This window comes from Gracilinanus agilis, chromosome 3 (assembly GCF_016433145.1).
Source record: "Gracilinanus agilis isolate LMUSP501 chromosome 3, AgileGrace, whole genome shotgun sequence".
Lineage (NCBI taxonomy): Eukaryota > Metazoa > Chordata > Mammalia > Didelphimorphia > Didelphidae > Gracilinanus > Gracilinanus agilis.
This window is the reverse complement of record NC_058132.1, coordinates 227368071-227382268: the sequence shown is the minus strand read 5'-3', so window position 1 is coordinate 227382268 and position 14198 is coordinate 227368071. Positions and strand designations below refer to the sequence as shown.

Below are 14198 nucleotides of genomic sequence, written 5' to 3'. Positions count from 1 at the left end.
GTTTATCTCCTCTAGTCCTCTCTTCTCATTGCCTTTTATTCCATGCATTTTGAAAAATGCCTGTAGCCACCACAACTACTTCCTCTCCAAGCTCCACATAATTCTTAAGGTTGTACACTCTGTGAGAAGGGATAGATTTATTCCTGGGGAATCACTGCAGAGGTAGCAGCAACCCCAAGATGAGCAGAGGATCTAGTTACTACAACCTCCCCTTTTTTCCCCTTATCCTATCCTACCTGGTAGAAGAAAGCAAAGTTAAAATGAAACACACTTTCCAGTTCCAAGTGTTTCCTGTGGCTCCTATTCCAGAGAACAAATTTGAAATCTTGCTTTATTTTCAGATCATTGTATTAGCCAAAGTTATTGTTGATGCGGATCATATTACTTTGAGTGCAAGAGGCATTACTATTTTAGTTGATCTTCTGTATTCATGCAGGACAGCTACTCTGGTCTTAACAGGTAAGGAGTTAATCGAAGTAATATGTAAAACTATTTTCACCAATTATTTTACAGTTATAGCTGTTAATAAGTCAAGTGAACTTGACTTATTATATAATAATTATCTTCTAACTATGGTTTGGGAACATCATCAGACTATGAGTTCCTGGGTTGTCCTTTGCTTTCCTTTATATTCCCAGAATGCCTAACTGCATGGTGAAGGTGGTGGCTCTAGAAAACCTTCAGGAGATGAAACAGGCACAAAAGTAGAAAGAACTGATAGATATGTGCCACCAGTCCAAGAATCTGTCCAAAATAAGAACTTAAAAAAATTATTAAAGTTTATTTTTACTGTCATGCAAAACACCCTTCCATATTGGTCACTGTTGTAAAAGCACACTCATAAACCAAAAGACCAAAATAAACCCATAAATACATTGATGTGAAAGACAACTCGAACAGTTCTTTCTCAGGAGATGGCTAGCATTCCCTGTCATAAGTCTTTCAAGATTGCCCCATATCATTGCATTGCTAAGAGTAAGCAAGTTTTCACAGATAATCATCATCCAGTATTGTTGTTATTGTGTACAACATTCTTCCAGTTCTGCTTATTTTGCTCTGCATCAGTTCATGCAGATCCTTCCAGCTTCTTCTGAAATCATCTTGCTTATCATTTCTTATAGCTGTTATAATTATGGGAAGTCTCTTGTATCCATTTGAGGTGGTAGAAATGACGTACAGAGAGGAATAAGATGGCACTTCTCCTTAACAGTTGTCCAGGCAGGACCCACCTGGGGTTAATTGATATATTGATTTGGGCTCTTTCAGCTAGGATAACGACGATATTCTGACTGCATTGTCTCCCTTCCCAAACAAGGTTTGAAACTGCTTTAGGAAGGTACTTTAAACTTTATATTTAAAACAGGAAAGATAAGGGTAAAGGACTGTGGTATAGGAGACCCTACTTTAATTGTCACTAATGAAACTCTCAACTGCTGGCAAATGAAGAATCAATGTAGCTTCCCTCTGGTTCAGCCTGGCCAGGACTAAACCAGAGTAGGTAAACTGCTGGGAAAATCTTCAGCTTCTTCTTCTATAGATCTTCAGACTTAATAGTTGAGTTTATGTCCACCCTTTCCACCCTCTTCTTCATCTCCTGCCCACTTCCTGGATCCCTCCCGGGCCCTGGGAAAACTAGATATCTAGATGATGAAACTCCTAATAACTAGGACAGTAGACACCAAGGTGGTGGTCAGGTACAGGTTGGAAACGGTATCTCAAGTACAGGAAGAGTTTGCAGAGAGATGTTTGCACCCTCTCACTCCAAGACCAGGATCCACCGATCTCCAGCCTCAGCACAGGTCAAAGACCCAAAATCTCTCCTCAGGGTTCTCAACTGCCCCCTCCTCCTGCCTCTCGCATGCCTCCCTGGGAACATTCTATCCAACTGACTTATTTGTCAACCAAAGGTGAACTTCAAGCTCCCAGAGATTCAATATAACATAGCACAATAGTATTCCATCACCAACATGTACCACAATTTGTTTAGTCATTCCCCAATTGATAAACATTTCCTCAATTTCCAATTATTTGACATGACCAAAAAAGTTACTATAAATATTTTTGTACAGGTAGATCACTTCCCCCTTTTTTATTATCTTTTGGGGATACAGACCCAGTAGTGATGTTACCAGATTAAAGGGTATGCACAGTTTTATAGCTTTTTGAGCATAGTTTCAAAATTGCCCTCCAGAATGGTTGGATCAATTCACGATTCCACCAACAATGCGCCCCAATTTTAAACCCTTACCTTCCATCTTAGAATCAATACTGTGTATTGCTTACAAGGCAGAAGAGTAGTGAGGGCTAGGCAATAGAGGCCAAGTGACTGGCCCAAGGTTACACAGCTAGGACGTGTCTGAGGCCAGATTTGAAACTATGACCTCCCATCTCTAGGCCTAGCTCTCAATCCACTGAGGCACCCAGCTGCCCCCAAAATAAGAACTTTTAAAAGTTAAAAAATATTTATCATTGTGAAAAAAATTATAGCACAAAGTAGGTGCTTAGTAAATGTTTGATTGACCTTTGGAGGGAAGAAATAACCATTCTTATTGTATTTCAATTGTTTTCCTAGGATACAGACTCCTGTGTTCCCACCCCAGAAAATTTAACAGTATTCACTATCCTTAGGAGAGTGAGCACAAGTTTTTTCCAATTGTAGTGGCATATTTCCACCAAGATCCACTTATAACAATACATGTATGAATTGTCTGGTCACATTTAATAGTTTATTCCACTTCACAAAGCTTTCTCCTATCCTTTTTGGCTAAAAAGTAAATTCTCCCTGCTCTTATCTTCCTAAGAATTTAATTCATACTGCTTTATTAAAATTTTGTTTGATTTTGTTTTATGCAGAAAATGATACCTTCACATATCCTTTTGTGTAACAATTCTGTATTTATTTATAGGAAATTTGATAGCTAGCCTGACTCATACAAGAGCTGGTCTTACAGAAGCCTTTACCACACTAAGGACGATTCAAAGGCTTTGCCACCACTTGTACTCAGAAAAAGAAGAGGTAAAATAGAAAACTTCAACCTGCCTAAATAATACAAGGACATTGTAATTTTTCCTTTTCCTATTTCACTATTAGTAGCTTCATGATTTTGGCTCATAAACCATAGAGTTCATAGTAACAACTTAAAGGTGGGAAATTTTTTAAAGTACTATTTCTCATCTTTTATTAAAGTACAATTTACTTCTCATCCTATCATTCATGAACATTAATATGATCATCTAGAAATTGTTAATGGCCATTAATTAAACTCTTAAATTAAAGCACAACTCCAAAACTAAAAGAATTGATTATGCAGAAACTAGTCATTAAGATGGTAAAAAGGGGGGGCGGGAACTAACAAAAAAAAATCAGTCATTTTTAGCAGTCACACATAAGATGTGATCAAAATGCTTTGTTACTTGGATTGGATATATGGATAAGCACCATAAGCTAGCAGAATCACCGTGCCCCATCCTGTGAGTAAGAAATAGAGACAGTTAGATATAGGAGTCATTACACCATTCTAGAATGAACTCCTGTGCCAGGTCCTGCTTCATACTCAGTGTAGCCACCTTTTATTGACAATTATTAGATCCCTTTCTATGACTTCCTAACCAATCTATCCCTATATTTTTCCTCTCCTGATCTTTGGGAAATACCTGTAGGCACCACTGCAATATATCAGACATTATTTGTTTACGCATGAATGAGACCTACTGCTCTCTCTAGCAGCATATGTGGTTGCCTTACTTGTATCAATCTCATTTGTCAAATAAGCTGGTTGTAATAGACATCATTCTTTTATGATTCTGTTGTAGGGAAACAGACATTTACCATAAAAAATGTACTGGGTTAATTCCTGTTAAATATTTGATGAGGGACACAAAAATTTGAAATAAAAAAAATGGAAATCAGCAACAAGAAGGAAATGTTTCTGTTTCATTTAGGTTCGTATAGCTTGTGCCTGTGCTCTTGGCTACTTAACTTATAATGCAAAAGCTTACCGTCACCTGTTAAAGGAATGCAGAAATAAGCCTAATCAATTTCTTCGTTTAATGAATAACCTCAGCAAAGATGCAACTATTTGCCCAGATTTTGTAAAGGAATTTCAAATGCAAAAAAAAATTGGGCTGCCTTCTCTAAGGTACCATACTTTTATCTGAAATTATGGTAATAAAGTTATATTTAGGTACTTATTTTTAGAGTTAGATTTACATGAATGACTTAATTAGATTCCAGATGTTCAGTGAAAATTAGATATTCAGAAATATTTCTGACCAGGTACATATGCCTTGAATGCAGGGTGTTGAACCTGAAAGTCTGCCTCGATAAGGATGGGTACAATTTGACTAGGATCATCCTTATTGCGGAGGATTCCTAGAAAGTTTTGTTATTTACAAATAAAATCCAGGAGTTTTATGTTAATTCTTGAGTCAATCCAGAGTAAAGTTACATATCACAGTACAAAGTAGAATGTCATGATGATCTTGTAACCAATCTTTATGTCAGCAGTATTTTTTCCAAAATCAGAGAGGCTCAGGGTTGGAAGGAACCTCAGATCATACATGAACAAGAATCCCCTCTGCTATAAAAGACCTGACAAGTGGTCATCAAGCCCTTGCTTGAAAATCTTAGGGGAAATGGAGTGGAGAGTTAATCCAGAATTAGGCCAAGAACTTTGGCTTAATCTCAGAAGGTCAGAAAAGGCCTCCAGACCATATAGTTGTAGATGAAGTGAAACATAACTCTTTCCTTTATGATAAAATCACTCTTTAGAGTTTCAAGGTATTATTTTATATAAAACTCTTCTTATACTTTCCTCAGTTAATTCTCTTTGGATAGGGCTCAAGATGGATGTACTTTACCTTAAACTTTCATTCTACAGTTTATGTTAAACGAAGAGTTTTAGCTACAGAATCTAATACAAAAGAACTAATGTTATAGTGTTCTATAATTAACATGTTACTTAGATGTCAGGCAATCTGGTGTCATGGATAATCAAAGATTCTAGTTCATGTAGAAATACCACATGAATTTCCTAAAATTCAAAATTGGTGAGAAATCACCAATTTCCCAAAAGAATCAGAATATAGTAAAACTGAATATTAAAATTAATTTGTACAAAATTTGATTTTTTTTCTGATTCAGAGGGAAATTCTGGATATATAAGTGCTTTGGGGTTTCATTTGGGCTATCGTAGATGGAATTTATATATATATATATATATTTTTTTTTTCAGTGAATTAATGATGCATGTACTTAATAGATTTCTGGATGAAGGAATGCTAGACAAACACAATATGTTGCATATGGTTATTGCTAGGAATATCCCACCAAATTCCACTAATTGGTTCTATGAAAAACTATTATACAAAAATAGCACTTAAAGGGTCATGAGTTCCATAGGAACATTAAAAAGACATTCATTTCTGGGTAACTAAAATTCAGATTATAAAAGCTTTATCTTAAAAATAGTAATACCAAGCACTCTTTACCCCCTACCAGAAATCCTGAAAGTTTCTCACATTGTGAGTGGGGCATAGATGAATTGTTCTAAATATGCCTCTTTATGTGGTGGGCCTCAGTGTTAAGTGTGAGCAAGTAGGCTCTTAAGTCCTCCCACAGTCTCCTCATATCCTCACTAGTTCATATCTCCCCTCACCCATTTCATGATCAATCAATCAATATTTATTAAGACCCTGCTGTGTGCCAGGCCCTATACTAAGCTCTGAGGCATTATTTACCTTATCCTAAAACCAAGTAGCAACAAAGGTTAATAAGCTATTCTCTCCAGTTGTAGTTTCTCTGGAAATATAAATAGAATGGCACTAGCCTATCTGGAGTTGGAGAGGGCAGGAAGTATGGGGTAGAGGACTTAAACAGTGTCATTTCAGGCTGCCCTGGCTTTATTCAGTAACTTTTTTCCAGACAGGACTGAGTTTTAAAGGCTCACAAGCAGATCATTTCTCAATCTCACAAGTAAGAAAATAGACTTAATATCTCTGAAGGTTAGTTTCCATCATTGGGCAATGGGGAGGTGCCATATTATGGTAGAACTTGGTTATAATTCATGAATGATGTTAATGTGTGTCAATATAACTATTACTCAGAAGTATCAAAGGCAAGTTAAATTTGGAAGGCTGAACTAGATCATCAGTGAGTGCAAGTGGAGCATGTGGCCTTTAAAAAACCAACAACTGGGGGCAGCTGGGTGGCTCAGTGGATTGAGAGTCAGGCCTAGAGACGGGGAGGTCCTAGGTTCAAATCCGGTCTCAGACACTTTCTAGCTGTGTGACCCTGGACAAGTCACTTAACCCCCCATTGCCTAGCCCTTACCACTCTTCTGCCTTGTAAACAATACACAGTATTGATTCTAAGATGGAAGGTGTTGGTTTAAAAAATAAAAAACAAACAAAAAAAACCACTACATATAGTATAAGTGTTTATGATGGCTCTATAGATCAGCTCACCATTCCTGTGGCTTTCTGAACATCTTATTCCCTGGGTATTACTCTTGGATAAGTGCTTATTTCCTCCAAAAGAATCTAAATTCTTTGAGGGTAGCAACAGTCCCTGCATTTGTATTTTTAGTATTCAACACAGAATAAGCATTTAATAAATACATTCTTTTTCTCATTTCCTATTCAGTCTAGAGATAAATGGAGGCCCATCCATAATTCCTGTCTTTAAAAAAGGTAATATTGTTCTTCTTATGAAATTTTTCACTAGTTAAAACTGGATTAATTATTCTCTTTGTGGCCACAAAAGCATCAATAACCGTAACTAACTCTTTGCCCTCATGCATTCTCCTCTTAAGTCAAATGTGTGCTTGGTATGAAAATATGATTATGTCCCTGAAGATTTTGACTGGGCAAATTCATGTGACATTAGGACACAAGGGATTTTCTTGAGGGTTAGGAGGAATCAAATGAGACTATCTTCTCCAATAAGATGTAGCATAATATATAAGAATAAACAATGAACCAGTCAGGAAACCTAGGCACTAGACCTGACTTTGCTACTTACTAGCCATGTGGACTTCAGCAAATCACTTAATCCCTCTAAGATACAGTTTATTTAGAAAAGTTGGATGAGATCACCTCTAAGGCCCCTTCAAAAAATTCTCTATCTCCATCTAAATGTTGCAAATGTATTCCTTCGGCCTAAAATGCAGCCCAGTCACCTCCTCTCCCATACAAGACTCACAACCTACAACAAACCTCTTATTCAAGTTTTAGTCAAGGATTTTACTACACTGTGATTTCACTTACATATTGTGTTCACTCTGGACTTGTTAAGAGAAGAGTATCAATAAAGTATTAACCTACAAATCACAGGCAAAAAATCAGACTCATTACTTTATTATCACATCTTACGTACTTAAATAATATTCTCACATACTTGCTATCATTTTCTCTAGTCTGTATAGTAGTCTGCTACTTTTTCTTACTTTTTAGTATATCCACTTAAAAGTTAGTAATGTTATACAACAGGAAGTACTCAATAGGTCCTTTTAAGGTTAGAATTGAGTAGTCTAATCCTGAAGAGAAATATGTCATTCCTTGTTACCTTTCAAATTGAAAGAGAAGCAGCAAACTCCCCTTAGTACTATGAAATTTTTATGTTTCCACTTACTACCTCCTAATATATACATATCCATCTCCATATATGCAAGAAGTACAAATATGCAAATAACATATTTATTTGCAGAATTCAGTGTTTGATCATATGTCCTTAGAACTAAGGTGTTGTCTTTAAGCCTCATATCAAAAGTAAGGGAAGAAACCAGTTAGAAGATGGGTTTGGTAATCACAGAAATCTCCAAAATTTGCAGTTAGATATTTACAAGAAGACATAGGTAAGAGAACTCTTCTGGCTTAAGTCTGAATTCCCTGGAGAGAGGGGGAAAGAATTTGTTTATCAGAGAGCTAGCTTCCATGGATTTAGTTGTAAATTGACCAGAAGTAGAGTAACCAATACTTTGGCAGTATTTGAGGAAGAGCTACTTGCCTGATCTGGACTGAGGCAATCTTCCAGATAGGAGGTTAAATGCATATTTTTGTGCCTACTGGAGTATAATGGCCAGGAACACGAATAGAAAATTATAATGGGAAAATTAAATCAATCTCACCTTTATTCCACTTAGGAAAATGATTCATTACTGTGACAAAAATCTGAGAATAACAGTTTTAATTCTGTTTCTCTAATTTCCAGGGAAAGAACATAGGAAAAAAGCAAAAGCTAAAATTCAGCCTAAAGACTCTTTGCTTTTAATACCTCACACAGGCAACTTAATTGGAAGGCTTAAAGCAACAAAGTTCACTACTTCTCGTAAAATAATTGCTTTTTCAACTTCAGATGCATCAGATATCATAAAAGTTTCAAGGCCAAGAATAGTGACTTTGAGCAAACTCAAGATAAAACAGAAGAAAGTTGCTCAGGACACCCAGGAAAAACCTAAATTGTTTCCATATGAAAACGCTATTAGCTAGAGGTCTTGGTAACATTTTTAAAGAGGAATTTCCAAATACTGAAAGTGAAAAATACAGTTCAGTGATAAAACTTTCTGTAGTAAATTAGAATATCTGCACTCAAACCTAATAAAATTTCATGATGGAGACCATGGCAGCAAATGAATATTTATGTCATATGCAACATTTGAAAATAAGTATGTGATGATAAAGAGGATTGGCTGAAGCAGACTACTCTTTCAGGTTGAATTTCCCAAAGTATCCCTCACCCTTCAAATAAAGGCAGGAAATAAAAGGATATCAGCTGAGAACCCTGAATGACTGCACTGAATGGGAGACAAAGGAAGTTGGCACAATGCTACTGCTGAATAGGCCCAAAGCTGTGATGAGAGGGAAGTGCCTATCAAGCAAACACCTGACATGTGCTTATATTTCTTGTATATATGTATTATAGTAATATAAAATGACATTTTTTTATCCAACTTTATCCAAGTCCTTATAGGCTTGAGAGTTTAGTTTTTAATAAGCCTGTTGCAGTTTCTTTCACACTTAAATTTGTATTCAAACAAGCAACCGACCAACAAATATTTGTTTTTTCCAGAGTTTTAAAAATTATTCCAAATGGTTACAAAACCAAAAAATACAAGCATTTTCATATACAAAGAAAAAGGATAGTACACAAATGAAACTGCAAATCTCCTATATGTTTAACTTCATATCTACATAATAAATCCTATCCACAAGTGTCTCAGTGCCTTTCAACCATCCCTGTAGAAGGAAATAAAAGAATTAACTGCTAAACAGGGAGAGAAGGATAAAGAGAGCACTAATGTAGTGAAAACCAGTGATTCCCAAAGTGGGTACCACTGCCCCCTGGTGGGTGATGCAGCAATCTGGGTGGAGTGGTGATGGCCACAGGTGCATTTATCTTTCCTATTAATTGCTATTAAAATTTAAAAAAAATTTCCAGGGGGCTAAGTAATATTTTTTCTGGAAAGGGGGCAGTAGGCCAAAAATGTTCGGGAACCACTGGTGTAGACATTAAGGAAGGAAATAAAGGAATTAACCAAAACAGTTGGAAAAGCAAAGCAGGGAGATATCATAGCTCCCCTACAAGAAACCACAAAACAACTGAGATGTTGTTTTGGTGGAAAGGTGGGCCATGTAATTATGAATTGTAAGAAGAGAAATCAGGAAAATAGAAATAGTAGCTTCAGGAATTATGATAATAATAGGAGGAATAGTAATTCAAATGAAGCATATCAAAACTCACACCCAAACATCTATACTCAGGAACCCCCCCTTAGTATGGGGGACCCCATAGGTGTGAGCAAAGGAATCTAGATGAATGATGGTACTCAGGAGGGGAAGGGACCTCAAAGAGTCTGGAGGAGAATTTTAAAACTTTTCAGACTCCATTGCCTTAGTGATATTAACTGTTTCAATTTGTTTCCCTCCCCATAATGAAGAAGTCTCTGTAACAAAATTCTAAATACAAGATGTATGTAATTTACCATTAACCACTTCATAAGCTATCGAATTTGGAGAAAAGAACTTTTGGATTCATTGCTCACATGGGTACCTTGTATTGACACCGAGTCACATACATTGTATTTGCTGATTGTTTAATATTTAATTTTGATTTTAAGTTCACATATTAACCTACTCTATGTAATAATAAAGAGAGCCAGTAACCAATGTTTGACAGAAAGGGAGATAGAGAACGTCTATATGGTGAGTCTCTCTTCCAGCTCTCCCCTGGGGCCAAATATACACTGGGAGACTTTAAGGGGGTGTCATCCTGAAATTGGGTGACCTGGATGGTCGTGCTGCCCCACAGGAGTTGGGGGTGAGGCTTCGCTATAAGACGAGGTATGTGGTACCCCCATTCAATTGTGAATAAGGATGGGGTTCACACAAACCTCCCCCCAAATCAGTTAATTTCACAACGGGTGGTCCAGCTTCAAGATGCAACCAGACCAAGCTGTGGTTCCCCTCTCCCTTGTTGTCTCTCAGGCACACTGGAACACTATCTGACTGATGAATGGCTTTTATTATTCACAATTCTAGGATTGGGGAAAGGGGTGAAGGGCAGAGGGATTTTGGGGTGCCCTCTTCTCTATTTCTATGGGGTCCATCACTTGGGTGGGAACCTTTGGGGTTTCCACTCCTAAGCTAATTCCCCTGCCCCTTCGCCTTCTATTTCTATCCTTTTCTATAATTGTAAGGTTTGACTGAAAAAAGGTCTCTCAACAATGTTGGGAATGGGTGAAGGAGAGTTAGAGATTGCTCCCAAAATGAAGTTCAAACTTAGCTGACTCAATGGTTGAAGTTTTGATGGGTGAGATGCAATGGAATGGCTTTGATCAGGGAATTGGGTTCAGTTTCCAAAGAATGATCTTCAGGAAGCCCTCAGGACTGGATCCGTGCTGGGTTGTCTTCCTCCTCTCTCCTCCCAGTCCTCTGCCTGAAGACCACTCCTCTCTCCTTCCTCTGAGAAATTCCCAGAATTCTCTCTCCTCTCAACTGTCAGTAATTGTCACCAACTGAGTCACATACATTGTATTTGCTGATTGTTTTTAAGATTTAAGTTTGATTTTAAGTTCACATATTAACCTACTCTATCACATTCATTATACTATGTCACTTTCAGTTACTGTGTTTTGGCTATTAGCTATATGTTCTATTACATTGTCTTTATTTGCACCCTCCCCCGAAGATAACACCATTATGAAAGCTCATAAACACCTTGCACAAACCCTTTTTCATGGAAAAACCATAGGTCCTTAGGGAGGCTGAATTTGTTACCATATCCATTGAGGTCACATGTTGCCTATACAGCCTTTTTTTGTTTGGTTTTTGCCTTTGTTAATTGCCAGATAGATGATGGATGGACCTCATCAAACTGGTTTCAACCTGTATACAAGTTTTGGAGAATTTAATGAGCTAAATATTTAAATTGATCTTAATGGGTTTTGAGAAATGATTTTTAGATATCTAATGGCTTGCCAGCCTCTGAGTTGTTTGTAACAAGAGGTAAGGGTCCATTTGTAATTGAAGTAAAAGTGCAATATCACTGTTGTATTTCCCCATCTCCACATTTATTGAAAATGTAATGGATGAGACATCTGAAGTGATTTTCACTGTTTAGTCCTTGGTTCCACATGAAATGGTCAGGACATATTGGAGACAATTCTGTTACACTGTTACAGTCTCATACCAGAGGGAGGGAGGTGCCCAAGCAGCTTAATTACCCTATAATGAGTTATAATCTCATCCAGGAGGTAGGAATGATTTTTCCTGTGAAGATTCTACTCTTCCACCAGAATGATCTAAATGCTTGGTGACATTTTAGACCCAAAAGGTTTTTATCAGCAGTATAGAGATTTGTGTTTTTGTTTTTCTGGCCTTTCCTGCCAAATTTTAGAATAATGGTAGTAAAAGACTTTGTTAAAAATATCTCAGCCAAGGTCGAAAGATTGGCTAGATCTAGAGAACTTGTGACAAGTATCCATGAGTTCATAGGTTTTTTAAATGTCACACAGCAAGTGGCTACATAGAGACTCATGTGAATCCTATATTATAATGGCTTTGTTTGCTATTGTCATCTAATTGGGATATTATTTTGGCGATTTTGGTACTTCTTGGAATCTGCATTACTTGTACTATTGTTTTTAAAAAGTTTTTTACCTGGTGAAAAAATCATGTAAACACACTGTGGATCATGGCCAAGTTAAAAGAAAAGTAGATGTCATTTTTGATTGAAAAATCTTTGTGTTCCACCTCTGCTCCGCTAACACATTGTCACATGGAATGTGAACTATGAAATTATGATTTATTTTATTTTTTATATTTGCAAAAGGATATTTGATTTTTTCCCAATCCTCTGTAGTACTTGAAGTACATGGAATCAGTATTAATGTTTTTGATCTTGACAGATAAATTTATAGTATCTATTAGCTCTAATAACTATGCATATCAAAAAGCTTTAGACTATGGAAACATGCCATTTATTGATAAATGTTATGGGACTATGATTAATGATTGTGTCTGATTCCAGAAAAAGGGAACAAAAAAGAGCCACTATACAATGCCAAGAAAGCACTATGTTAACCTGCATAGTGCCATGAAGCACAAAGGTGAAAAGGACCAAACCAATCCAGGTAGGATTGTTGAACTTGAACCTAGTGTGAGACTCAAGGTTGTGGTGCTTGACAGGTTAAGATGCAGGGTGCCTTGTATCAAACTACCTGTGAAATACTCTCAGTCAAGTACTGAAATTTGGCTATCATCCTGGCTCCCCCTATCCCTGACAGTGAAGATAAAATCAGAACAGAGAATGATTTTTCCCATTTGCTGCTAAAATCTAGTCCCCTCTCTCTTATAGTTTGGCAATATTCTGTAGTCCTGGCTGCCAGTGGGTAAAGTGCTATCTCTCTGCAATTGTCCTACGAGATTGTGGGACATAAATAACTTTAATTGGGCCTTGCTAGTGATTCATGGACCTGTTACAGATTTATTCTTTTTTAATACTCAGAATTTTACACATGTAAGATTTTTATTCTCTTTTATTTAAAAAAAACTTTTTATTTATTATGTTTTTCTTTATTATAATTATTAGTGACTAATACAAGGACACCTTTATAATTGAGTTCCTGCCTTTTGTACTCTTCCTACAGCTACATTGGAGTATTTAGGGCAATCACCTGTATGTATGAATTCTTGCATTGTTGCTAGGTCTGGGGCCTGGCTCATTGTCTGCCCACACACAAGGGAACAAGATTGGCTCTGGTTCTGCCTATTATATTGATAGTATCACTGACAGATTTGGTCTATTTTGTCTCCAACCATTCTCATATGAATTCCTGTTACCAGAATAATTGGAAGTATTGTTTAACTGGGCTCTAAAACTACAATCCTTTAAGAAATGGCCTGGCCTGTTACAAAGGAAACACATCTGCTGATTTGTTCTTTTCTGCCTTGGTGCATAGTCCTGTCTAGGCCTACCTATACGTCTTCAATGTAGCCATTGTCTTTACTTCCTCTATCTCATTTTCTTTCAGTTTCTTGCTGGCCCCTTTTAATTTGTTCCTAAACTCTTGCACCAATTCATCTTTATCCTCACATCTCTTTTCCTTTTCTCCAGAAAAAACATATACAACTGTATTCCTCTGATCTTCTAACCCCACAGATTCCCAAGTTGGGCACTGGAACCTGAAATTCTTTACAGGGCTGTGACTACCTTTCACAAACTGCCTTCTGACGTGTATTAGATTTTCTTCATTTAAAGTAGCATACCCCAGCAGATGTTCTGCATTTTCAATCACCCTCCCTAGAAAACTAGAAGGATATTCCCTAGTTTCCTTTCTCAAGTTTCTTAAACTTGCCCCAGGTATCAGGCCTCTTGGCATGTATTTTCATGGCTTCCAAGAGTGACTGTCTAGACTGTCCTAGGAATCTCAGATTCTCAATATTACTTAATTCCAAATGATCTGTTCCTTGGATTGGCCACAATGTGAAATTAGGATTATTTAGTCTCCTGAATAAACTGTTCCTTTTCCCTTTTTGTAAAAAGCTCAATAATTTGGTGACCTCAAAGCTATGATCATATAATCTTATTACTCTCTTAAACTCTTTTATGCATTTGTGAGGCTCTTCAAAATATCTAGGCATTTGTTTATGCAGGTGATTTGTAACATCTGCAGGGAAACAAATTGCTTATGTAAAAATTA

At 36.9% G+C, this 14198-nt stretch overlaps 1 protein-coding gene across 1 annotated transcript in view; it reads left to right on the top strand.

The window, feature by feature from the left end:
- The window catches only part of ANKAR (ankyrin and armadillo repeat containing), a 74798-nt gene extending 66311 nt beyond the window's left edge, over positions 1–8487 (top strand). The window contains exons 19-23 of the mRNA XM_044669073.1: positions 342–459; positions 2907–3016; positions 3943–4139; positions 6644–6690; positions 8210–8487. Coding sequence (XP_044525008.1) covers positions 342–459; positions 2907–3016; positions 3943–4139; positions 6644–6690; positions 8210–8487 — 750 coding nt within the window. The remainder of the gene's footprint in view (positions 1–341; positions 460–2906; positions 3017–3942; positions 4140–6643; positions 6691–8209) is intronic.
- Positions 8488–14198: the final 5711 nt, after the last annotated feature.